Source organism: Heteronotia binoei, chromosome 6 (genome assembly GCF_032191835.1).
Source record: "Heteronotia binoei isolate CCM8104 ecotype False Entrance Well chromosome 6, APGP_CSIRO_Hbin_v1, whole genome shotgun sequence".
NCBI lineage: Eukaryota > Metazoa > Chordata > Lepidosauria > Squamata > Gekkonidae > Heteronotia > Heteronotia binoei.
Genome location: NC_083228.1, coordinates 45,341,335 through 45,367,924, shown reverse-complemented (window position 1 = coordinate 45,367,924; position 26,590 = coordinate 45,341,335). Strand labels below are relative to the sequence as shown.

The 26,590-nt window shown below is 41.3% G+C and overlaps 1 protein-coding gene across 2 annotated transcripts in view; it reads right to left on the bottom strand.

Annotated features, from left to right (window-relative positions):
* TCERG1L (transcription elongation regulator 1 like) overlaps positions 1–25,811 on the bottom strand; it is a 232,917-nt gene extending 207,106 nt beyond the window's left edge. For both annotated transcript variants that reach the window (XM_060241404.1, XM_060241406.1), the window contains exons 1-3: positions 25,345–25,811; positions 21,894–22,040; positions 15,999–16,179 (exon numbers count right to left, since the gene is read on the bottom strand). In XM_060241404.1, coding sequence (XP_060097387.1) covers positions 15,999–16,179; positions 21,894–22,040; positions 25,345–25,647 — 631 coding nt within the window. In that variant the 5' untranslated portion in view covers positions 25,648–25,811. The remainder of the gene's footprint in view (positions 1–15,998; positions 16,180–21,893; positions 22,041–25,344) is intronic.
* Positions 25,812–26,590: the final 779 nt, after the last annotated feature.

The following is a 26,590-nucleotide window of genomic DNA, read 5'->3' as shown; positions in this document are numbered from 1 at the left end:
ATTCTAGTTGCCCTTTTCTGGACTTTCTCCAATGCTATAATATCCTTTTTGAGGTGCGGCAACCAGAACTGCACACAGTACTCCAAATGAGACCGCACCATCGATTTATACAGGGGCATTATGATACTGGCTGACTTGTTTTCAATTCCCTTCCTAATAATTCCCAGCATGGCGTTGGCCTTTTTTATTGCAAACGCACACTGTCTTGACATTTTCAGTGAATTATCTACCACGACCCCAAGATCTTTCTCATGGTCAGTCTCTGCCAGTTCACACCCCATCAACTTGTATTTGTAGCTGGGATTCTTGGCCCCAATGTGCATTACTTTGCACTTGGCCACATTGAACTGCATCTGCCACGCTGACACCCACTCACCCAGCCTCAACAGATCCCTTTGGAGTTCCTCACAATCCTCTCTGGTTCTCACCACCCTGAACAATTTTGTGTCATCCGCAAACTTGGCCACTTCACTGCTCACTCTCAACTCTAAATCATTTATGAACAAGTTAAAGAGCATGGGAGATTGGGAAGAAGGGAAAGTAACCAGGGAAAGCTTGGGACATAATTCTTAATTGCATTTTCATTGACATCACTATAAAGCAATAACAATTGTTCTCTCTACAAGTATCCTAAAAACTTAAAATCTCCCTCCTCCATGCCTGCTACTCAGACGTTGCCTGGAGCAGCCCCAAACAAGGCAGCCTGACCTAAGTGGCCCAGGTTAGCCTGATCTCAGAAACTAAGCAGCATTACCTAGGAACTCCAGTAAGCAATGCCACAACATGTGGCAGTGGGAAAGAGAAAGCAGTGATAGCAGAGGTGCTATAAAATATCCAATTTCCCCAGTTTAAACTGCTATGACTGCTAAATGTTTCCATTGCTTCAACAGTCCCCCCACTTTTTTAAAAAGCTCACTTCTTTTCCCATTGTCTGGTGATCGGTTTGGGATTTTGTTTTTGTTTTTGCAAAGCCAGAGTTTTGCTGAAGTTTTTTTTTTTTAATTCTGCAGCCTGGATTTTTGTATTATTCCATTTAATACAATGTATTATTCCATTTAATAATAGCCGCCTGAGTCTGCTTGCGGAGAGGGTGGGATAAAAGTTGAAAGTAATAAACAAACAAACAAACAAACTTTGTTCCATATTTCATTCTTATCTAGATTTTCAATGGCCCTTCCAAACTTGTAACAATGCCTCACTGCTTTGTCTGCAAACCCCTTTGTATGTGTGTGGGTCATTGCATAGATCCAAGGTATTCCTTTAAGCCAGATATAGCACCTAAGCTAGCAGTTCTTTTAAGAAAGGTGTCAGAGGCAGAGGAAGAAAAGTTTTCTTGCTTGTACTTATACTATTTTAGGTGGCTGTGGGCCAAACTGAAAAGTGTCTAGTGTGCCTGTACCTTCCTGGCCACCCACAGCATCATGACTAGTTTCAGTCCTTTCACTGTTTTAAAAAAATTCCACACCATTATAAGAATGTTTTTTCACATCAAAGCCAGGAAAATTATTCATTCCTGTTCTCTTTCAGCACCTTCTAAATCCTGAAAACACAGGGAATAGTGCTGACCACTTTAGACTACATGCCTGATCTCCTCCACCCATTTCTCAGGCTAAGTAAAGAAACTGATCCTCCAGCCCTTTTTATGCTTCATCTCATCTTATTTCCTAGTTCTATTACCACCTGTGATTTTGCATTCAGAACTACCTGCTAGTAATATCCAATACTGAAATTTTAAGGAAAATGTGTTCCAGTCTCTTGTGGATAGATAGCATAAGTACTCACTGCAAAGCACAGAACTTATTTCCACCTGACACAAATATATGGCAATCCTGTGCCACTGTTGGCATTGCCCTATAGTTACTCTGCACTAGCATCTGAATCTGCAAATCATTTAAACTGGCATCCTTGCTGTTCAAAGTAGTTCATACTGAGTTCTACTTAACATGCATTTAAACTAGATTTGCTCTATGGAAGCAAGTGAAAGAATTCCCGTTCACACAGTTCATTCATTTCCCACTGACTTCAGCAGGACAAATTCCACGTTAAGCTTCATTCTAAGCATGCCTACTTGGGAATACACAACATCCCCAGCATCAATGGCTCTTCTTTCTGGATAAATCTGTCTAGAACCCACCAGAGAAATTTCAGTAATTTTATCAGTACTTCTTTTGTTTCTTTTGGAATTCTTCTGATGATTTTTGTGTGTGTGGAAAAAGCCCAAATGTATGTCAATGTTTAAGCAAAATGAAGAGGTATCTTCTAACTGAAATCTCATGGTAACAAGTTAAATTGCTTCTGAATTAAACCAGCATATGTGACATCATGGAAGAAAAACTTACTTTTGATCACTGGTGATATCTAGAAAAAAAAGGTTATGGCTCTCTAACACTATTATTGCACCAAAGGTGTTTTCCAGCAAGCAATACCACAGCAGCACCTGTCATCATAAAGAAAATCTATCTGTCTTCATCAGAAAAAAAAGACAACCCTTCTGCTCCAAAAGATCAATGAACACTGCAGATACCTTTATGGTGCCAAGATCTGGGAAACAGAAGCAACTATATTTGATAGCAGAGGCAGGATCATTAAGGTGGTGGTGGTGGGGAAGTCCTCTGATGTCATTTTGATCCAACCAATAAATTACTTATAGAACTCTAAACTTCTTGAGGAGTAGCACAACAAAAATCCATCAATAGAGATTTCTAATCTATTCCTCCACCATATACACTCTGGACTTTAAGCCTGAAACATTTCAAAACTGAGAGATGCGAGCTCGTGATGGAGAAGCAGAAATTCTTGGTGCCAGTCTACATTATCAGAATAGTTACATAGTAAAGCTCTGCAGCAGCCGTACCACATCACAAGTAAAAGGATTGGATGTTACAAATGAAACAAACAAGCATTCGCTAATTTTGAAAACTAACATAAAATGGGGGAAAGGAAGCTTGAATCTATTCATATGAACCTCATTAGCTTTATAAACTGAAGCCAAATGTGCTCTTCCACATGTGGAAGTGACTTCTGCTCTCTGAATGACTGTCTTACACATAGAACTAAAGTAGTACACAAAACAGTGAAACTGAATCCAAATGACTTTGTGCAAGTCATTGTGAAATAAATGTACAGTTCCTCGCACAAGCATAAATCTAAGAACTGCTATAATCCTACCAATTATAGTACTGAGCAAGATTGTGATCATTAGCAGAGCAGAGCTTGCAACTCTTTTCCTTCTATTTATGGGTCTTTCAATATGACCCACAAATTATTTTGTTAAAATATATCTTGCCTTCCTGAATTTAATCAATAATATCAGTGCCACTGACTCCAGAATAAAAATTGATTTACACTATGGGTCACATCCAATGCATAGAGAAATTCCATAGTATGGTTCTGTCCACCATCTCCTATGAAGCTGTTTCTGAGGATTGCAACAATCAAGGAATCGCGCTGAGATGTCATGTGAGCAGATGCCATGCAAGCAGGAGAAGGAATTAACAGAAGACCATTTTGGCTAGCCCCTGCCCCACTTTACAAAACTGGAGGGAAAGAAGCAGCATTTATCAGTGACCTGAGCAATGGAGGTAGACAAAGATCTGCTGGGAGCAAAAAATTCCCCACTCCCTGCCACTGCTCGAAGTGGCAGTGGGAGATTTTTTTTTTTTTAAATGCAGCCTTGTGTACTTAGTGGAAGTTTTTACTATGAGTGACAAGGGGTATTTCTAGGAATAGCTGGAAACTCTATCTTTTTATGGATTCTGAAAACTGCCCTTTGTCATTTATGGTAAGAACTTCTGATAAGTGCATAAGGCTACAATTGTTATTTATATATATATCTATATCTATATATATCTATATCTATATATCTATATATATCTATATATCTATATCTATATATATATATATATACCACAATGCTGCAGCCCCCAATGCTAATCAAGATGCAGCATCTACAGGTGCAGTGTATCAGAGGATGGCAGGCAATGGCTACTTAACAACCAGTGGTTGTCTTTGCCTTCCACTTTGATCAATGGCACTTGGCTTTTGCAAAGTGGGAAAGGTTGCTTAAAAGATAAGGGGTGATTTCTGTGGATTCCCCTCAAGCTGTAGTCCCCCAAGCTGCACACCTTGCATGGTTCCTCAATGTCCCCAGATTCTCTGGAGTAAATTTTGAAGGCACAAGAAAGAAGGTAAGGGAGTATAGAACCATACTGTGAATAGATTCCACTCAGGGTTCAATGCATGCAGTATACTGAAAATAATTACATGTTGCAGCTCAGGAACAGGGGTAGTACATACATCTTCTTTCTGATAAGACAGTTTTTCAAAGTGCAAAGAGAGGAACATTCAGCTGTGCACCTGAAGTATACACCCCATTCATTCTAAAGTAGAACTTTACCAACAACATATGACACAGTAGTATTCTCTTCTTGAAGAAGCTTTCCCTGGATACAGATTAATTTAATTAACATCCTTGGGCATTCTTGGATTGTCTGAATGCATTTCAATGTCACTTCCAACATGGTTTTGGAAATGAAACTGTCCTGCCTTTCATTAGGAGACAGACAGGTACAATGCAATCCTGTTCATTGTTCTTGGATCTCTTGGCAGTTTTTGGTACAGTATTCTATATTAGCTGTTTGAAACGATTATTGGGAGCATTCTATATCAGGGGTTTCATTCCTACCTGGCTGATCAGTTCCAGGAGGTGGTACTGGAAGATAGCTTCTTGGCTCCACGGCAACTGCACTACAGAGTCCCAATATCACCCATACTATCTAACCCCTACATGAAATTTCTGAGCGACATTATCCAGGAATTTGGAGCAAGGCAACATTAGTATAAAGATCAAGGGCCAATCTCTTTTGCCTTGCTAACATTGTAGCTGAGCTAATCAACATTTTGAACAGGTGGCTGGAGATAGTGGGCTGAATATCCAGGCAAGACTAAAGTAATGCTGGTCAATTATGCAGCTAATCAGAGTGTAAGGAGTTCATCCTTTCTGGGTAGGGTTGCATTCTCCCTAAAGAACCAAGTTCATAACATGATGTTGCTCTTAGATATACAGGTATTGGTTCAAGTTGGTATGACAGCCATAGTCTTCCTTTGAAAAGTTAAGATCTTTTCAAGGTGGCAGCCCCTGACTGTGAAACATCCTCCCCAAAAACATCAGGGCCCTGCGGGACCTAACACAATTATGCAGGGCTTGCAAGAACTAACATTTAATAACTAACAGGGAGGCAACCACTTTTCCACCATCCCACAGCACTGACACCTGAACCTTTCCCAGTACAAATGCAGAGTACCAAATAACATCCTATAACATACCGTATTTTTCGCACCATAAGACGCACTCCCCCCCCAAAAAAAAAATTGGGGGGGGGGAAGTGTGTGCGTCTTATAGAGCGAAGGTACCGGTACCTACCTTCCGGGGGGGGGGGCGATCCACTGCCTCCGCCTCTGATCCCAGCGCTTCCCCCGTGCCTGCCTGCCTGGCTCCAGCTCTGACGCTTACAGCAAGCGCCAGGATCGCTCCCTTTGCCTTCCGATCCCGGCACTTGCTGTAAGCATCAGAGCTGAAGCCAGGCAGGCAGGCACAGAGGAAACACCCGCCCCCTCCGCAAACCCAGCACTTTGCGAGCGCCAGCTGTGGAGAGGGCAGCGTGCTTCCTCCGTGCCTGCCTGCCTGGCTTCAGCTTTGACGCTTACAGCAAGCGCCAGGATCGCTCCCTCTGCCCTCCGATCCCGGCGCTTGCTGTAAGCATCAGAGCTGAAGCCAGGCAGGCAGGCACGGAGGAAGCACCCACCCCCTCCGCAAACCCAGCGCTTTGCAAGCGCCGGCTGTGGAGAGGGCAGCGTGCTTCCTCCGTGCCTTTCTGCCTGGCTTCAGCTCTAATGCTTACAGCAAGTGCCGGGATCGGAGGGCAGAGGGAGCGATCCCTGCGCTTGCTGTAAGCGTCAGAGCTGAAGCCAGGCAGAAAGGCACGGAGGAAGCACGCTGCCCCCTCCACAGCTGGCGCTCGCGAAGCACTGGGTTTGTGAAGGGGGCGGGTGCTTCCTCCATGCTTGCCTGCCTGGCTTCAGCTCTGATGCTTACAGCAAGCGCCGGGATCGGAGGGCAGAGGGAGTGATCCTGGTGCTTGCTGTAAGCGTCAGAGCTGGAGCCAGGCAGGCAGGCACGGAGGAAGCGCCGGGATCGGAGGCAGTGGATCGCCCCCCAGGAGGAAGGTGCGTCCTATCGTCCGGAGCACCTTATGGTGCGAAAAATACCTACATATATGAACATATGAAGCTGCCTTATACTGAATCAGACCCTCGGTCCATCAAAGTCAGTATTGTCTACTCAGACTGGCAGCAGCTCTCCAGAGTCTCAAGCTAAGGTTTTTCACACCTATTTGCCTGGCCCCTTTTAGTTGGAGATGCTGGGGATTGAACCTGGGACCTTCTGCTTACCAAGCAGATGCTCTACCACTGAGCCACTGTCCCTCCCTCATCACTATATGTAGCGCTCAATAAGAACTAAAATCTGCCATCTTGGATCCTAGGGAGTGAACCTAAAACTGCATTTCATGTTTGAACTGTATGAACTATATGAAATGTTTTAATGATTTTATTGTAACTCTGTTTTAACACTATGTTGTTTTAACTGTTGTTAGCCACCCTGAGCCCATTAGGGGAGGGTGAGATATAAATGTAATAAAATAAAATAAAATAAAAAATTACCCAAGTTTTGATCATAGCCTAGTTAAATTACTGTATGCACTCTGTTGGGCTGCCTTTGAGAACTGTTCAGAAATGTCATTCATGATACAGAATGTGTCAACAAAGCTGCCTGTTGATGGAGAACACAGAGATCATACCCTCTGTGTTCATTTCCAAACACAAATGCTGGTTTTTACATTTAAAGCCCTAAGCAACCTGGAAGTAAGGAACTTGAAAAACTGCCTTCTCCATATGAACCCCGTGCCACTAAAGATCACCATCAATGGCCCTCCTGTGTGTGTCCCACCTACTGAAGTAAGGTTAGTTGCAACCAGCCATAGGGTAGCAGGCTGGCTTTGACTGTCAGCAGGAATGCCTCAGCAGTGTATTATCATCTCCATAATAGTTTGCCTGGTGTCTACTGTTCTATTTCAAGTGCAAAGGGAAGGGTTTTTATTTGCCTGGACACTGGGTGAACTTCAGTTCCTGAATTTTCTATGTGTATTTAGAACACACCCTTGAAGTGTTCTTATCTACTGCTGAACTGTTCCTATCACATCCACTTTTTGCTACATTATTCTTGCAGCTTCATATTTTACACTGTTTCTCTGATTTTTAAGTTGATTTTTGCAAGCTGCTTCCAACATGTTTTCTAAAACCATTTTTCACTAACAGAAGATAGGCTGGACTTAAATGATGATAGATCAGTTCTTCTCAATGATCAGACTAGGCTTGCCAATCTCCAGGTCCCAGTGGGGGTTCTTCCGCTTTCCCAGGCTCCTTCCTGCCCCCAGTCAGCTCGCTGGTGGGGGGAAGCCCCGTCCCCACAGGACCATGTGCCTTTCCACCTCTGGAGGCTTCAGTCTCCGATTGAAAGGCTTCCTCTTGGGATGGTGTGTATGTGTTACTCTGAAGAAGTTAGCAGCAACTCGTGAGTAGAGAGGCCAATCCCTCACTTCAGAGTCACCAGAAACGGGGTGTGGGGGGGGGAGGGAAACGTCTGCTGAGCACTTCATTATTCCCTATGTGGAGATTGATTCTCATAGGGTATAATGGGGAATTGATCTGGAGGTTTCGAGGGCTCTGGGGGAGCTGTTTTTTGAGTTAGAGGCACCAGATTTTTAGTATAATTTATAGTGCCTCTCCCCAAAGCACTGCCCAAGTTTCAAAGCAATTGGACCCGGGGGTCCAATTCAATGAGTCCCCAAAAAAGATGCCCCTATCCTTCATTATTTCCTATGGAAGGAAGTCATTTAAAAAGGTGTGCTGTACCTTTAAATGTGATGGCCAGAACTCCCTTGGAGTTCAATTCTGCTTGTCACACCCTTGTTCCTGGCTCCGCCCCCAATGTCTCCTGGCTCCACCCCCAAAGTCCCCAGATATTTCTTGAATTGGACTTGGCAACCCTAGATCAGACAGAGAATAACTTAGTTAGATTAAACCCAGACTCACAGATGCAGCTCTAACGCTCCACCACCTAAACAACACCAGTTCTGTAATATTCAGCATGGTTCAGAGGTAAGATGCCAAATCCAATATAATTTATTCAAAGATTATGATTTGTTAAGCAATCAAGATTTAACAAATCGATTCTACCAAGATATCCCTTGAAAGAATTTACACTCTAATCTTTCCTGCTTCCTTGGGCTCTCCAATTCCCTCTGATTCTCTGCCATATTACTTCTCACTTCGACTTTAAAATAAATGAGATTTGGAGAACCGTAATAAACTTGTAGCGCTTCCAAAAAAGAAAAGAATAACACTAGCTGTACTCACTCATCTTGAAACATTCAATTAAATGCAGCTTTACTTGAAAATTAAAGATACATTTAAGAAAATAGAAAGATTTTTTTCTATAGAGTTGGGCTGAATGTCAAAGTAACCCTGTAGGCTATGACCAATAAAGAGTTATCTAATGGATAGTGAGCAGTTCTTCTGGACATGTCCTGTTTTAGATCACACACTGTATTATCTTAAATTTCAATGGATTGGCAGAATGTAACTCTTCTTAGAGATGGCACTGGCAACCTTTACAAGCTAGCAAAAGAAAAGTGGGATAGAAAAGACATCAAACTACTTGCTGGTTAACTCAGCTCCATATTGCAGTCTGTAGTCCCAAGCAAACCCCCAAACCCCTTTTATTTAAACAATCTATTCCCTATACAAAGAGGACATATTGGCTGGAACTAGCAGAAAACAAAAAAACAAACTATAATTTCTAGGTGATAAAATAAAATTGTAAGGGCATATTATCCAGGTTTTGCAATCCACTTTTACCTGCCAAGGGATAATGACCTATTATTCCTTCTTACAGCAAATAAAACTTTCTGCTCCTGGGTGTTTGCAACTGCCAAATCAGGCATGTTAGTATTTGCCAATGTTCAATGGTTCATAATGAATGAGCAGTCTTTTCTCATTCACTCTGCTGTCACTCCAGTGGGGTGGAATGCTAATTATGGATAGTGATGCTCTTTATATCAATATTCTCAGTTTCTCACCATGAATCTATATAAACAGAACCACAATCATCGTGATGAAAATGCCACATTTAAGAAAATTAAATGGCATTACCTGAGTATCTGTATTAATCCATAACAATATACAGAAATTCTAGATTCACTCTACCTAGTATAAAGGGCCAAATGAACAGAAGCTGCACACCAGTAGTTCTTAGTGGATTGTGTGGTTTCATGCATAAAACAATTCTAGCCACCTATGAAAATCATAACTCAGCCATTAATCTTTTTTCAGCCATGGTAGAGCATCACTGTTCTAAAGAAAACACTATAACAAACATTCGCTCAGCATCTGTACTTCAAAAGTACATATTTTCACAGCCATCTTCTGCTGCTCACAATTCAACTTTGATGGAGCAAGTGGATTTAACTGGTGAACTTACACAAAACCTACAGAAACACTGACCCAGGGACATCAGCAGCTGGTAGAATTGAGCCAGTTCGATACCTGAGTATGCAAACATAAGCCTTGAACCTGTGCTTCTCCTACCTAGAAGACTTTTATTAATGAGAACTTTGGTTCTCTAAGATGTATACACATCTTGTGATATTCTTCAACCTCTACTTCTTTCTCTTTTCCTACTCTCCAGAGGATGTTCACATAAGCAGTGGTCATTTTGTAGAAAAATAGGTGGTGGAGCTCATCCAGGAATTTTTATGCAGCTGCACATACTATACAATGGACAAGGAGGTGGAACTCTCAGAAGGAGGAGGAACAACTCTCAGAAAGTTTCAGGAGCTGTGCTCCTGTAAGCTCCCACTGAATTTGAGGCCTGCACATAAGAATGCATGAGGAATTGCTCAGTGAAACATGAGTTAGCTCCAGCATCATAAAAAGGAAGCCCCAACCTGTTCATCCAATGAGATTGGATCTTCCTGCATTTAAATGCCTAGATAAAAGACAGAACTGTTGTAAAATGAAAGCCATAGCTACTCCAAAGGAGAACTTGTATTAAAGGTATGCTCGGTAAGAAGATCATTTCAGTTCCTTGTTTGGTAGACTGCCTGGTCACATCCCAGCCACCTTCTCATCCCCAATTCAGAGAGGAGTTTGGTTTATAGTTGTTCATCTTGTCTAATGATTAACAGATTTTTCTCATTCCATTCTTCTGTTGTTCCAAATTTTTTTATACACTGTGTTCAACTCTGCCTTTATTCCAACTTAACTAGAACTGGAGGAGGAACCTCCAAATCAGATCACACACAGAGCTTCTCATGACTTCAGTTCATTTGTTCCCCCCTTCTACATTACCAATACATGTGTACTGATAAAATTCTGCAAAAAAAGGCCCTCTGATATGAATGTGGCAAAACAGTTTTATACAATGTTTTCCTGCTGTGCATATGTGTTTCTGCATATTAGCACAACATCACACAAAGATAAGCTATACAGACAGCTGTATGCACAAACACATCAAAATTTTATTTTTGCAGTGTTTTAGTAATGTGGTAACACAGCAAAGGAAAAGATAGTCAAGAACTGAAGGCACTGAAAGCTTCATGAAATTTGGAAATCAAAGACAGAATTCTTAATGTCTTGTTTCCAATTCAGAATAGATCCAGTAAGTCAGTATCCTCCAAACTAGGGACAAATCAAATGAGGAGAATTATGGAAGTAGCCCTAACTTTGTCCCTCCTTTCAATTTCTCCTCCAATACCTCTACTCACAGGAACGTTATATCAGATCAGACAATATCTGAAATAAATTAATCTCATGGCCTCTATCTCAACACCTGAATCTAAAGTATGAATGCTGGTGTTAATCAAACACCATCCATGATTCCCTTAAGATACCTCCCAAATTACCCTACTCTAAAATACCTTAAAATACCCCCCCCAATTTTCCCTAATTAAGTAATGCACCAAGATAAGGTTTGGACATGGTAGAGTGTCCCCAATAAATTAGTACCAAAATAATTAACTCCTCCCCTTAATTTATGTTAGATTTCTTTGTAAATTATAAAAAGAGACTGTAAGATCAATCACAGCTATTGGTCCAAGCAAACAAATGCACATAGGGAATGAAATGTTACTTTTGCAGATGCCACAATAGATAGCAATCCAGTGTCTGTGAAATCTTCTGGAATAACTAGTAATAATGGTTTATCTGAAGTATAAACCACAAGTCTCTTCCTCATCCAGATAGAGATGTATATGCAATCCTGTCCATCCACATGCTAGTTTATGGTTTTCATAAACCACAGTAGAAGGCTGAACAGCACAATAGCAGATCAATAGTTAATCGTGGAAAAAAGGGAAGGCAGTTTATTGTAAATTATCTGAAAAAGCCATTGAACTCCAAGAATTATCTGGCTTGTTCTACCATATCAATGCAAAACAAGAGTTGTAGCTATAATTAAAATAAATAAGTCTTGGTAACTGCCGAGAAACTGAATTTTCCCCTAACAATGAAATCCTGGGCTGCATAAAAAAATTATCTGATCTCATTGTACAAAACTACCCAGAGAAAACGCAAAAACACTGTAATAGCACAATACTGTTTCTAATTAGGAAAAAAGTTGTAAAAATCACACAGAACAATTACTATCTAGTTATTGTTTTGAAATACAACCATTTTTGAACTTAGCAAAGAATGAATAAAGCTGTAAAATCCTTTAAAATCCAAGAGGTCTGCAGTGCATTATCTTTTCTACTTTAGCTCTGTTCAGATGCCTTTTTATTAGAATTGTCAATTAATACACTTTTGTGATCAATAAAGTACAAAAAAAATATTAGTGTTCTGAGTTATCTATCTTCTGCCACCTTCCAGACACAAAAAGTGGGAGAAGTGTATAAATAAACCAATTCCATTTTGCACGGCTTCATACTGTATCTGTGATATGGAGATTTTTAAATTGATTTCATGCATTTTGTGGTGTGTAAATTAGCTTTAATGAGCTGATGGATTTATTAACAGTTTCTGTTAATAATTGTCTACCCAGACTAACTTGACTTCTAAAAATAAGTGTGTGTCATTAACATTATGCAGAAAATCAGGTCAGCATTTCAGCTTCTTTTTAACCACAAACTAAGCCATTCAGCATACCCAAGCTGTGTAAGAAGTTTAAGTCTACCATGCATAAAGCACAGGTCACCACAAGCAATGCTGAGTTTGGCATGTGGCAAAACAGCCCCACAATGATTCCAGTTTTAAGTACATAGAATCATAGAATCGCAGACTTAGAAGGGACCTCCAGGGTCATCCAGTCCAAACACTTGCACAATGCAGAAAATTCACAAATACCTCCCCCCACACCCCCAGTTACCCCTGCCTTAAGCCCAGAAGATGGCAAAAAAAAACACCCCACCTCCAGGATCCCTGGCCAAACTGCCCTGGAGAAAATTGCTTCTTGACTCCAAAGTGGCAATCTGCATTTCCCTGAGCATGTAAGAAGGGCCATGAGAACTAAGCACTGGGAGGGATCACACTGGGAATTTGGTGTGGCAGTATCTCAGCTTTGGAAAAGCCAGTGCTCTTTGATGCTTGCCATGGCAATCACACCCCCACACCCTGCTGCTAGGAGAAGCATGGGCCGCACACACAAAAGAGGAGCATTCAAACAGCTAGGAAATATGCCCTGCATGCATTTTAGAGATTTGCTACCAGAAAGTTCCCAGTAACTATTTAATCCTGTCCCAACCCATCCTAAGATGAGGTAACGATGGGTGAGACTCGGGGTGGGGGGGGCAGATGTATGTGTGTGCACATTAAATATAGAGAGGAGTGCACATTAAATCTAGAGAGGAGGCGTGGCTAGGCTGGGCCAAATCTCTTGTGTGATCTCACCCACTGATGCAACCTTTCCTGCCCTCCCTCTCAAGATCTGCCTAAGTTCACATAAAACAGACCATAGCTAATGGTGGGAGAAGATAATGAGTTAGAAATCACCACAGAGGGAAGGGATTTCCACCAGGGAAACAGGACTTGCTTCTATTGCCCCCTGCAGCTTCCCCTCACAATACAGCTTCTAGGGGACAGAGGAACTTTAGGGAACGTATGGGGCAGAGTCAGAAGTCTACAGCAGAGTTGGGGGAATCAGAAAATTTCTCCTGGATCCAAGTCACTAATTTTTGAAAGCCAGTAAGGACTTGTTTCATATAGGACTGTGGGAGTGAATTTCACATGGTTCCCAATATCTCTGGAGTGCAAGACAGAGCTTTTCAGAAGCTTCTTTGAGCAGAATAGCGGTTCCATGCCAGTACTGAGCGACATTTTAATTATTTATTGTATAACTAATGTCTCAAAACTGCTGTGAGAATTTAGAAAAAGCAACATAGAAATCTGTTAAATAACGAATAAACATCTGTAAACATGTGCAGTAGCATCCATTGCACTGGAGCCTATGCAGCTGTCTGAAAAAATGGTGCTGGTGGCAGCAAGAAGGGCTTCAGTTTGTTTTGTGACAGGACCTGAGGTCCAAAGGGCCCTGACTTCCAGTTGTAATGTCCTACAACAAAATCTTTGACTGCGTTATTTCAATACATGCTGCAGTTCCCTTTGTTTGCCTCTGAATAATATGTAAACCAGTGATAATGTGGTTATTCCCCTCTCCATCCCCAAAAAGCCAGGACGCACTATTATTTCTTGCAGAGGCTGTTTTGTAGAAAAATAGGTGGTGGAGCTCATTAGCATAACTCATTAGCATATGTCCCCCACACCAGCCAAAAGCAACCCGACACAAGAAGAGAGTACTCCAGGTGAGCAAGGCCTGCAGGCTTTGCTCACCTGGGGCTCTCCTTGGCCACCTCCCTTCATAGTCAAAAGGCCAGCAAGCCATCCACTGCCCAAAATCACATAAGAAGTAGAGAAAGGGTGACATGGGCTTCTCCACAGATTAATGAGGGCTGCTGGGGGTGTGGCAAAGCTCCTGGTGGCTGGCTGGCTGCCCACTCTCCGAATCCAGGGATTGTTATGCAGCTGCACCTACTACTCAATGGACAAGGTAGGTGGGGAGGAGGAGGGGGAACCCTCAGAAAGGTTCAGGAGCTGTGCTCCTGTGAGCTTCTGCTGAATTCAAGGCCTGATTTCTTTTTTTCTATTTTTTATACAGTAGACCTCAGATTAGCACACACAGCATTTTTGTAGCAGTTTTTGTTTTTCCTTTCTTAGAGAGACAGTGATATGCCCAAGATTATTCCATGATGAGCTTTATGGGTCAGTGGGGATTTAAGCTCAGGTCTTTCCAGTCCATATCCAGCTCTGTATACACTACATCCCTTTGGCTTTATGGCAAAGACGCAGATCTCCAAGAAGCAGATGCTGAACACAATGACAACATAGGAAATTCTTCTCTGTGTCTTGCCATAGAATTGGTGCATGTCTTCCACATTGTGTAAACTCTCTGATACTTAAAAAAAAGCTATAAGACTTTTACTATGTTTGTTTTTATGTGAAAGAGTAGTACAGTCCTCTCAAGTGGTGATGGCATCCATAAAACACAGATGGATTACTGAAAATTATTATTGAAAAATTTTAACACTTTATAGGGATCAATCCTAAGCAGGTCTATGCTAGTCCCAGCGTTCTTAGGATTGCATCCAAAACCTTGCATATTTAGGCAAGTGTCCTCCTTGATGTGCAAATTTTCAGCATTGGAGATTTTCATATGGGGTGCATTCAGACAAGCACTGAACAGTTCAAGGAAGGGCTGTGGCTCCACGGAAGAGACTCTGCTTTGCATATGAAAGATCAATCCCCAGTTATAGGTTCAGACAGGAGGTGAAGTGAAAAACCGCAGCCTGAGACCCACTTCCAGTCTGAGTAGACAATATCAAATTTGATGGACTGATGGTCTGATTCAGTATAAGGCAGCTTCAAGTGTGTTTCTAGAATACACTATGTCAGATGCCATCCTAAACAGAGTTACACATTTCTAAGACCATTGACTTCAATGACCCTAGAAAGGCATATCTCTGCTTAGGATGGCAACTGTCACTCATTTGAGAGGATGTACCACTTAACAACAGGCACCTTTTAAGTCAGTTGAAGAAGTACCATAAATAGAGCAAAACAGTAGACAAGTGCACCTTTAAGACCAACTAAGTTTTATTCAGAATGTAAGCTTTTGTATGCTCTAAGCAGACTTCATCAGACATATCTGATGAAGTCTGCTTAGAGCATACAAAAGCTTACATTCTGAATAAAACTTAAGTCGTTTTCACACTCACCTCCAGCCGGCGCGACCCCCCTCTTCACCGCGCAGGATCTGCGCAGATTTCGCACTAAATGCCGCGGAGCAGCCTTTTGCGCCGGAAACTCCCGTCGCAAAAGCCGCTCAAACGTAAATCGCCAAAAAGCAGTTTGGCGTTTGAGCGGCTTTTGCGCCGGGAGTTTCCGGCGCAAAAGGCTGCTCCGCGGCATTTAGTGCGAAATCCGTGCAGATCCTGCGCGGTGAAGAGGGGGGTCGCGCCGGCTGGAGGTGAGTGCGAAAACGACCATAGTCTTAAAGGTGCAACTTGTCTTCTGCTTTGTTCTATTGCTTCAGACCAACACGGCTGCATACTTGGATCTATATAAATAGAACAGAAAATGTACAGCTGTGGGGACGGGGAGGGGAACAGTGTTCCCTCTAAGCTGAGTTAGTGTGAGCTAGCTCACAGTTTTTTAGAATCCAACTCATACATTTTTGCCTTAGCTCAGGAAAAACGGTCCCAAAGCAAACTAAATTATGCAGTAGCTCACAACTTTAATGTCAGTAGCTTCCAAAGTAGAATTTTTGCTCACATGATTCCATAGTTTAGAGGGGTATTGGAGGGGAATGTAATTATTTACTTATAACTAACCTGGAATAGGCTGGGGGGTTAACACCATTGCAGGAAGAGGCCTGGGGGCAGCAGCTGGCCTAGATAAAGCCACAGCAACTTGATTGGACATAACAAGAGGCTTCTCATGTCCTTGGTAGATCCGTACTTCCTCAGGGTGTATCCATGCTGAATCCAGAGCAAATGCATTGTTCAAAAAGATCTGTCCAAAATGAGAGATGGAGAGGGGGGGAAGCAGAAATATATTTATGAAAATAACATAATTCAACTGACTGCAATTAGTTTATTTAAAATTCATTAGATTGCCCCTGGCTGTCTAATTATCTGAATTCTCTGCATCTCCCCATATTATCTGATGTCAGTAAAACCCAGTTTCAAAACCACTATAAAGAGAAAAATAGTTTTTATACTACAGAATAGAAAAGAATTGTACCAGTAGATGGGGGGAAAGTAGAGCTAGGGCACAGTCAGTAAGTGCAGGCCTGCCTTTGGTTATACATTGGAAAATCTGTTTGATTTCAGTGGGTTTTATTCATGAAAAACCTAGGGACAATGATTTACCTTTTTTAAACCATGTTACTTCCCTTAAATAAAACAAAACAACTCACTTGTAAAAACCACTCAGTAAGGTCTGAAAGCATTGTGGACTGCATTTTTAAAGTCAAGATGATTTAAAACTAAGCTGTAGTTTTTTCTACTACTGATGTTGGCACTGCGATGGTACTTTTGTTGAAAAAACAGCCACTGTAGTTGAGGGAAGGTACCTTAGGTTAGAGGGAGGATCCTTAAGAGGATGCATGGATCCAGCCCATTATACAAAACAACCAAAGCAACATTTAATCTTGTTTAATATAAACAGGGTTGAAGTTATTGTCTGCACATCTGCTCTGCTAAAACCAATCGGAATTTTGCTATAGTTTTCTGCTGAAGGAAGCCTGAGAGGAGTGTCCTCTTTACATGTTATAAAGTCCTTGTGCTTGTCATATGTCTCTATAAGGACTCTGAAGCCGATGTTCAATGGTGGGAGCTTTTGTGTCCCAAAATCACACATGCCCCTTTCTCCTTGTGACAAATGTGCAAGAGCAGAAACAGCTGCATCCTAACCTTCCATGCTGTTTTCTCCTCCCCAAACCACCTAATGGAGCTACTATTGGCTCCTTTTGTGAAATCAAATTACTTAAGTGGCTGCACATAAGTTCTGCCATAAATCCATAGGGAAATATTAGGAGGAGAAAACACCACCAAGGGGAATGCTGCAGCCTCTACTGCCCATGCTCCCCACTCTCTTACAGAAAAGGGAAAATGTGAGGCTGGAGGCATAAAATTCTATTTGAATGTCTGCTTCAAAAAAACATTGTATTGTTGATAAGAACAAAAGGTAAAATACCAAATACGTGGAAGGAAGCTGTTATTTCATTGATTTCAAAGGAAGATAGAGATGTTACGAACGTAAAAAAATTATAGACCAATTTCATTATTAAATAATGACTATAAAATATATACAAGAATCTTGGCAGAACGGTTTAAACAATATTTGATAAATTTTATAAAGGAAGATCAAGCAGGGTTTCTTCCCAAAAGGCAAATAAGAGACAATATCAGAACTGTTGTAAATATTGTAGAATATTATGAAAGACATCCAGAAAAGGAAGTAGCATTATTCTTTGCAAACGCAGAGAAAGCATTTGACAATTTAAATTGGGATTTTATGTTTGCAGTAATGGAGAAAATGGAGCAGGGAGAAAGCTTTATAAGAATGATAAAAGCAATATATACTGAACAATGTGCAAGGCTATATATAAATGCTGATCTTACAGAAGACATGATAATTAGTAAAAGTACAAGACAAGGTTGTCCACTTTCCCCACTGTTCATATATGAACATATGAACATACGAAGCTGCCTTATACTGAATCAGACCTTTGGTCCATCAAAGTCAGTATTGTCTTCTCAGACTGGCAGCGGCTCTCCAGGGTCTCAAGCTGAGGTTTTTCACACCTATTTGCCCGTACCCTTTTTTGGAGATGCCGGGGATTGAACTTGGGACCTTCTGCTTCCCAAGCAGATGCTCTACCACTGAGCCACCGTCCTTCCCCAAAAAGGCAAATGCAATTTTGGACTGTATCAACAGAAGTATATGAACATATGAAGCTGCCTTATACTGAATCAGACCCTTGGTTCATCAAAGTCAGTATTGTCTTCTCAGACTGGCAGCAGCTCTCCAGGGTCTCAAGCTGAGGTTTTCCACACCTATTTGCCTGGACCCTTTTGGGGAGATGCTGGGGAATGAACCTGGGACCTTCTGCTTCCCAAGCAGATGCTCCACCACTGAGCCACCGTCCCTCCTTGTTGTTTATAATGACTCTTGAAATATTACTGATGCAAATTCAAGAAGATAAAGAAATAGAAGGATTAAAAGTAAAAGGATTTACTTACAAATACAGAGCATTTGCAGATTATATAATGTTTATAAATTAAAACCCCATACAAGTCACACCTTTGTTGTTAGCCAAAATACAAGAATATGAGGAGTTGGCGGGACTTTGTATTAATAAAGAAAAATCAAAACTTCTAAGCAAAAATATGCAAATAAATAAGCAACAAGAATTGCAGAGACTAACGAGCTGTGAAGTTACCTCCAAGGTAAAATATTTGGGTGTGGAGATAACAATGAAGAATATTGATTTGTTCAAAAATAATTATGAGAAGCTATGGCGTAAAATGGATGAAGATATGTTAAAGTGGAATAAACTTAATTTGTCACTGTTGGGTAGAATAGCTGCAATTAAAATGAATATTCTACCAAGAATAATGTAATTGTTTCAAACTATTCCGACTGTGAAAGACAGTAAACAATTTAATAGATGGCAAAGAAAAATTTCAGAGTTTGTGTGGGCGGGGAAGAAACCAAGAATTAAAATGAAAATTTTAACAGATCAAAAGAAAGAGGCGGATTTCAATTACCAGACTTAAAATTATATCATGAAGCAGTTTGCTTAGTATGGATAAAAGAATGGATAATATTGTTAAACAAAAAACTCTTAGCGTTGAAAGGTCATGGAAATAAATTTGGCTGGCACGCTTATATATATTATGGGGGGGGGGGAGATAGACGGCTTTTTCTCTCACCATTATATAAGAAACAGCTTGCTAAATACATGGATGAAATATAAGAAATATGGAGATGAGAGAAAACCATTATGGATAGTGCCAGCCAAAGTGATAAAAATAACAGCTGAGACAGGTGAAGAAAAGTGGTTGCCATATAATCAACTATTAAAAATACAAAGTAGCAAAATAGAATTGAAAACTGCCGAAGAGCTGAATAATAAATATGATTGGTTTCAAATGCAACAAATAAAGAGCTTGGTGGAGAATGACATTAAAACTGAAGGAATAAGAAAAGAGCAAACAGAAATGGAAAAAGTTCTGCTTGGAGACAATGAAAAATTAATTTCAAAATTATATAAATTACTTTTAAAATGGTCTACGGAAGATGAAGTAGTGAAATCTCAAATGATTAAGTGGACAATTAATGTAAATAAAGAAATACAGATGGAAACTTGGGAATATTTGTGGAAGAATTCTATGAAGCTTTCGACATGTCATAGTATTAAAGAGAACTGTTTTAAAATGATCTATAGATGCTATATGACTCCTAAGAAATTGGCAAAGATGAATAATAAAATGCCAGACAGATGCTGGAAATGTAAACAAAATGAAGGTTCTTTCTACCATATGTGGTGGACTTGTGAAAGAGCAAAAAAGTATTGGCAGATGATTCAACAAGAAATTTCTAGGATCTTGGGATATGAATTTAAGAAAGTTGCAGAGACTTTTCTGTTGGGATTACAAATGGAAAAATTTCCAAAAGAAGATAGAACTATAATTTGGGACTTGCTTTCAGCTGCTAGGGCATTATATGTGCAGTTGTGGAAGCAAAAAAAAAATACCAGAGAAATGGGATTGGATTGTAAAAGTTATGACATGGAGTGAAATGGACAAATTAACAAGAATTTTAAGAGACTATGATTTAGAAGTTTTTAAGATGGGGTGGAAAAAGTTCAGAAGATATGTAGAAAAAGAGTGGAAAGTAAAAGGACATTGGACAATTTTTGATAATGATTAAGTCTTAGAAAAAAGAATATTAATTTTTGTTTTTATTAGTTAAGGGTACCTTTAAACATTAGTACTTTAAGTAAATAACACCGGCGGGGGTCAAGTAACGGGGGGAGGGGTGGGTAGAAAGTAATATATGGGATAGATAAAAGAAGTTATTAATAATGCAAGAAATATAATTTGTTACCATATGTTACCAAATAAAATTGTTTTAACCTAAAAATTACATTGTATTGTTGCTCAGCAAACACATGGACTTTGTAACATGTAAAGAGGCCATTAGGGAACTGGTGATATGTATGTATGTATGTATGTTTGTTTGTTTGTTCATGGGATTTATATCCCACCCATCCTGCTAAGGCATATCTAAAGAATTGCACAAAAGGTTACATGTACCCAATAAAGTCTCAGCAAATGCTACTCCAATGGCAGCTTTGCATACCAAACTGTGTTTAATTAAAATGGGGGGGGGGGATTTAAAAGCTATTTGTAATATGTCACAAAAGTCTGCTCTTTGAAGGTGAAAACTCAGCTGTCCCACTTGGCATGCCTGAGCTCTGGATCCAAGTTGATTGTCTCCTATCCATAATCTATTGAATTTTAGCCAACATTTTATTTGGGAACCTGTCTGGATCTTAATACCAGACTTTTCATAGTGAGACAAAGTATATAACACCCTTACATTGCCTTAGTCAATTTTAGTAAATTGGATAATGGAAACAAATGTGCAGGTGGACACATGATATTATTCTAATGGGACTCAGTCACCTGGAGGATTGTTAGCTTGGAAGCATTCCTATTTCAAAAGCTTGCTACCCATGCATAACTAACCGAAGACCAGTGAAAAGAAGCTAGTTTCCATGTACAGTGTTAGACTTCAGTGCATTTCCAAAGAAGCAATTTGGTACATACATCCTAAGATGGCAGAGACCTGTGAGACAGTGTACAAACAAACCTGAATTGGTTCTAATAGCTGGATAGGGATGAGATTTTTATAATCCTCAAATAACATCTGGAATGTCGTTAGACTCCATTTAGGTTTATGTCCAACTCCAGATGAGTTTCCATCACCAAAGAATCAGAATAAGAGGAAATGGCAGCCAAGTGTCCTTACATTGTTCATCCTCACAGAATGCATTAAATGTATGTTCACATGTTATTTGTATTGGATTTTGACTCTTGTGAGACATTTTGAAGTCATTTTTCACCCAAAAAGCAGAATAAAATATTCTGGCAGCAGGATGAAGGGCAGAAGATATTGATGACTTCCTGGCCTGTAAGCTAGCAGCAGCCAAGTCTGATCTGGGCTAAGTTTGGTTTCCTTCAGCTACTATACCTTCCTTTCAGTTACTATATATTTTGGCCATGGCCAGAAACACAATCCCTTGGGTACAAATCAAAGGTCAAGAGTAAAATGGTTCTTGACCTTCATCCAATGACTTACAGCCAGTGTCCCTTGGATGAATCAGCCATGGAGTTCCAATCAGTCCTAGATGTCTTATTCCAGAGGTTGCCAATGGTAGCTCTCCAGATGTTTTTTGCCTGCAACTCCCATCAGCCCCAGCCAGCATGATGGCTGGGGCTGATGGGAGTTGTAAGCAAAAAACATCTGGAGAGCTACTATTGGCCATCCCTGTCTTATTCTGTTTAAAGAAAAATTTCAGAGTGTGTGTGATTACTGCAGCTACTTGCACCACTGTAGCTAATGCATACTAAGATACATTTGGTTTTTAGAAGTTATATTTTCCAAACTTAACTATAAAAATTAAAAAGGAATGAGGCAAACGTTAAACTTACTTTGCAATTTGGTAGCCTCTTTTCTATCCAACTTTTTCCAGAATGTGGTGGCCCAGTAGTTGTATACACATGGGGGAAAAGAGGAACAAATTCCAAGTTTGATGATGGTGAAAATCCAATGGCTGGGGAATGAGTTCCAAACATCCACTAAAATAAAGATTTTTAGAATTAAGAATATGCTACAATAAATCAATCCATAAAGTTTTGCCTTTGTATTGTTCCAGTTTTAATTGATATTGCCAATCTGTGTGCATGCAAGTGCACTACACAGAATTGTCATGCATGGTGATTTACTGTTTATACATCAGGTCTGTACTAGAATATTCATAACATGGCAGGTCTGTAAATAAAATGAAAATGCACAAAATCTTATATATAATATTATATATAGCAAACATTAGAATCAAAGAGTTGGAAGGGAACTTCAGGGTCATCTAGTCCAACCCCCTGCACAATGCAGGAAATTCACAAATACCTCCCCCTAAATTCACAGAATCAGCATTGCTGTCAGATGGCCATCTAGCCTCTGTTTAAAAACTCCAAAGAAGGAGAGCCCACCACCTCCCAATGATACCTGTTCCACTGAGGAACTACTCTGTCAGGAAGTTCTTCCTAATGTTTTGCTGAAAACTTTTGATTCAATTTTCAACCCACTGGTTCTGGTTCGACCTTCTGGGGTCATAGAAAACAACTCCACACCATCCTTTCTATATGACATCCCTTCAAGTACTTGAAGGTGGTGATCATATAATCTCTCAGTAATCTCCTCTCCAGGCTACACATACTCAGCTTCTTCAGCCTTTCCTCATAGGATTTGGTCTCCAGACCACTCATTGTAGGTCAGTAGAGATTAGCCAGAGTCTCACTAAACTGGTGTGGATAGAAATGATGACAGTGCAACGATAAAAAAGTGTAAACATAAATATCTCTTACAGTATTCAGTAGGACTTACTCCAATTTAAGTGTGTGTGAAATTCCCCAGTTAGTTTGCCTGTTACTTCAGAAAGCTATTCTCACTGTGCTGGATTCCTTGTCTGATGAAGTGTGCTTAAGAGCACACGAAAGTTTATGTTTTAAATAAAAATTAGTTGGGCTTAAAGGTGCAACTTGACTCTTGCTTTGTTCAACTACCTTACTGAAGTACCTTTGAATTCTGATTTAGGTGGAATCTAGTGAGAATTTTGGAGACAGAGGAGTCATCTTCATTCATTTCCCCATCATAGCTTCATCATGGTCCATTATACATCTCATTTTGTGCTAGCTTGCTTGGTGTTGCTGGTGCATCTGACAATACTAGCTACTGTGTCTATACTCAGACAGCTAGATCTCACTGCCAGCATGAAGCTACAGATCATGCCCCTTCACAGGTGCAACAACAGCTGCATCACATCCTAAACTTCTTGTCTGTCTACACAGACAAGAACACTCAGAGAACAAAATCATTAGAAATCAATCCCCTATACTAATCTTATATTTTAAACCCATCCATGTAAATTACAGATAGCAGCAACATATTGTAACTTTTTAAAAAGATTCCAAATATCTCACTTTCAGCAAGCAAGATTTTGTAACAGACTAATCTCTCCCCCACAATCCTTGGTGTTTTAAAACATGTTAGGAGAATGTTCCTACATTTCACCCTGACTTCACAATTTTGCAAATGAATGAATTTTCATTCAGTTCCAGAGAGTATGCTTTCACCTACAATCAGGCTTTATTCCTATTGACTACCAAGAACCAGGAAATGCTTCTAGCTTTGACATTTCAATAAAAAGCTGAAAATCATCCAAAGAGAGCCCAATTTAAAAAACAAAAAACAAATCAATATTAAATCTGTCAAACCATCCGTAACTACCACAAACATTAGCATAGTCCATGAAATCAAGTTAAAGTACTTGAGGCTAATTTCCAAGCTGAACATCCACAGTTACTTTTAAATTTGCTTTATTAACCTGATAAATAATTGAAATATTCATATCAGAAGGGCTGATGAGATGTATTGCTTAAACAAATATGTGATCAAGACCAGTTAATACCTGTTAGCGAACAACAAAGAATATCACAGCAGAAGACACTGGATTTAATGGCTTGTGTTAGCATTTTCTTTATCTATTTAGCAGACATCATCATGAAAAATTTAAAATGACAGGATTGGGGTAATCTTAATGAGCAGACTCATAAACAGTCAGCCACCTAATTAAAATAAATATTCTGTACATTTTCAAAGGGAAACCCAAGTTCTTAGATGTTAAATACCTCTAGTGGCAGCATCCTAACACAACAGCTGGGGGAAGGAGGGATGTTGCAACACATCTTTGTTTTAAAGCAACCCTATTATACACCTTGAAAAATTCTTATGGTGCAGGCACAAATACTCTAAAAAGCGATATAGATTTAATGAACATGCCACCTCATCATATGTGCTGATTTCTTAAAGAAAAACTTGTCTTAATATAGTAATGAAAACTGCAATAACAGAACAGTTTTTTGTTGCTTTTATTTTGACAAGCTCCAGGTTACGTCTAAGGGTGATATGCTATGCGAAATAAATGTCTCACTGTGGATTTTTTTAAAGCCTTCAGATCATGGGGCCAGTCTGTGGATTAGGCTTCATCTGCAGTAGATTCATGCCACACAGTTCTTTTAATTGAGTTTTCCACAGTATACACTTCTAAATGTGTTCTGATTGTTCAAAACAAACACTGTACTGCTATTGTAAAATATATGATCTCTCTTTTCAAGCCCATATTAAGATATCAACAGGAATTTGCAGGAAGACAGAGGAAGAGCACACTACTGTAGTCCTATGGAGTCACTGGATATCCATTAGTATAAATGAGCAAAGGATAACCTATAGAACACCAGAAAACTGCAATCTAGTTACAGAACCAGCACTGCGTGTGTATTGGGGGGGGGGGGGGGGGTTATGTTGTAGATGCCTGTGCACGTTCAGCTCAAAAATTGCATTCTGTTTTGTGTATGAGTGAAAAAGAAAGAGCTCGGTATTCGTGATAGGTTCGTATTAATAGTTAATGTGGTCTCTTGTCTGTCTTTCTCTCTCGCCTTGTCCTTAAAGTCTGGAGGAGCTGCGGTTCAGTTCAGCCTGAACGCGAGGTTCAGATTTAACACGTCCGCCGGCAGCGAAATATACGGGCAAACTTCAGCACCACAGCGCGTCGGACAGCGACAGAAGTTGCTTCCCCCTCTCTCGCTTCGTCGCTGCCGTCCCTCGGAATTGGAAAGAGACCACCCCAACGACCTCTTCCCCCCTTTGCGCCGTTTTACCCACCACGAGAAGAACGGGTGCAAACAGGGAATCTCGACGTACACACATGCAAACGGTTACATCGTACGCTTTATCACCCGGAACCCCATTAAAGTAAGCAGAAGCTCTGATAATCAGTACAGAAGGGAGGGAAGTGCGTTGAATAAGAAAACGGTGCCTCCTTACCTGTCCGTTCACAAAGGGAAGCTGGGGAACGGCGGAATGGTGCTCCGGTGCCATCAAAGGCAGGAAAGGGTCGCAGGGAAGTTGCCAGCCTGAAAGCCCCTGGAGCAGCGGGGCAGGAGGCGGTGGGGGTGGGTGAGGCGGCGAGGAGAGCAGCAGAGGCGGGGGCACCACGCCAGCAGCGCCCCTGATCCGAAAGAGCCCAGCCGCGCTCGGGACCATCCAAATCCAAGGAAGCGCTGGGGGCTCCGCATTCCCGGGCCACAGGAGAGGCTGCTGCCGCTCGGCTCTCGGCACCGGGAGCATTCTACATCTTACAGTGCGATCCCACCACTCGCATGGGGAGCCTCCGGCGAAGGCAACCGACGGCCACAGCGGCGGCGGCAGCAGCTCGGCACCCAAGCGGCTTGCGGCTGGACTGCGATGCCCATCAGTTCCCCTCCAACTCTCCAAAGCAGCGTCGAGCGGCAGCGACGTCGGGAGAGCCTCCCGAGCCGGCTGGAGCTCCACTTCGTTCTCTGGAGCTGCTGAAAGCCCCGCCCCCTGGCAGTCCCTCCCGCTTGGCCACGCCCGCAGTGCTGCTGCTGCTAGTGGTGTTGCAGGGAGCCCGGGACCGGGCAGGAGGCGCACCCTGCTGCAATTGCCCGCCAACTTCTCGCTTCCAGCCGAGCGCGGCACGAAGGCTGCCCCTGGCCTGCGCGCAGGAGGGGAAAGGAGCCGAGCGCCCCGCAGAATCCGCAGGCGCTGGAAGCTGAATGCGTGGGAGCCGAGACTGAAGGAGGGAAAGGTGGTGGTGATGATGGTGGGGAGAACGATGCGAAAGAGAAGGACCCGCGGCAAAGATGGGAACGGGGGGGGGGGGGGAGAGCTGGAGAGGGCGGGAGGAAAGGAACAAATAAGAGGAAGGGAAAGGGAACGAGAAGGTAAAGAGGCTCCCGCAGTCTTCATTCCGGCCGGAATTTCCCAGGGTTTAATCTTGAAGTGCATGTGCAGAGCGCATTTAGTAGGTGCAGCCCCAAATCATCAGAAGGGGTAACGGAAAGTGAGAAGGGAGGGGAGGGACGAGAGAAAAGCAAGAGAGGAAGGAAGGAAAAAACAGCAATTACAGAGGGAGGGAAATATGGGGAAAGGAAGTTCAGGGAGCACATATGTCAGAATGTTTCCTTCGAATTAAGCAGCTATATACTGCTGTATGAACTGATTTCGTGGAGCAGTTCAGGATGCTACTGAGAAGAAGCCAAAGGGAACC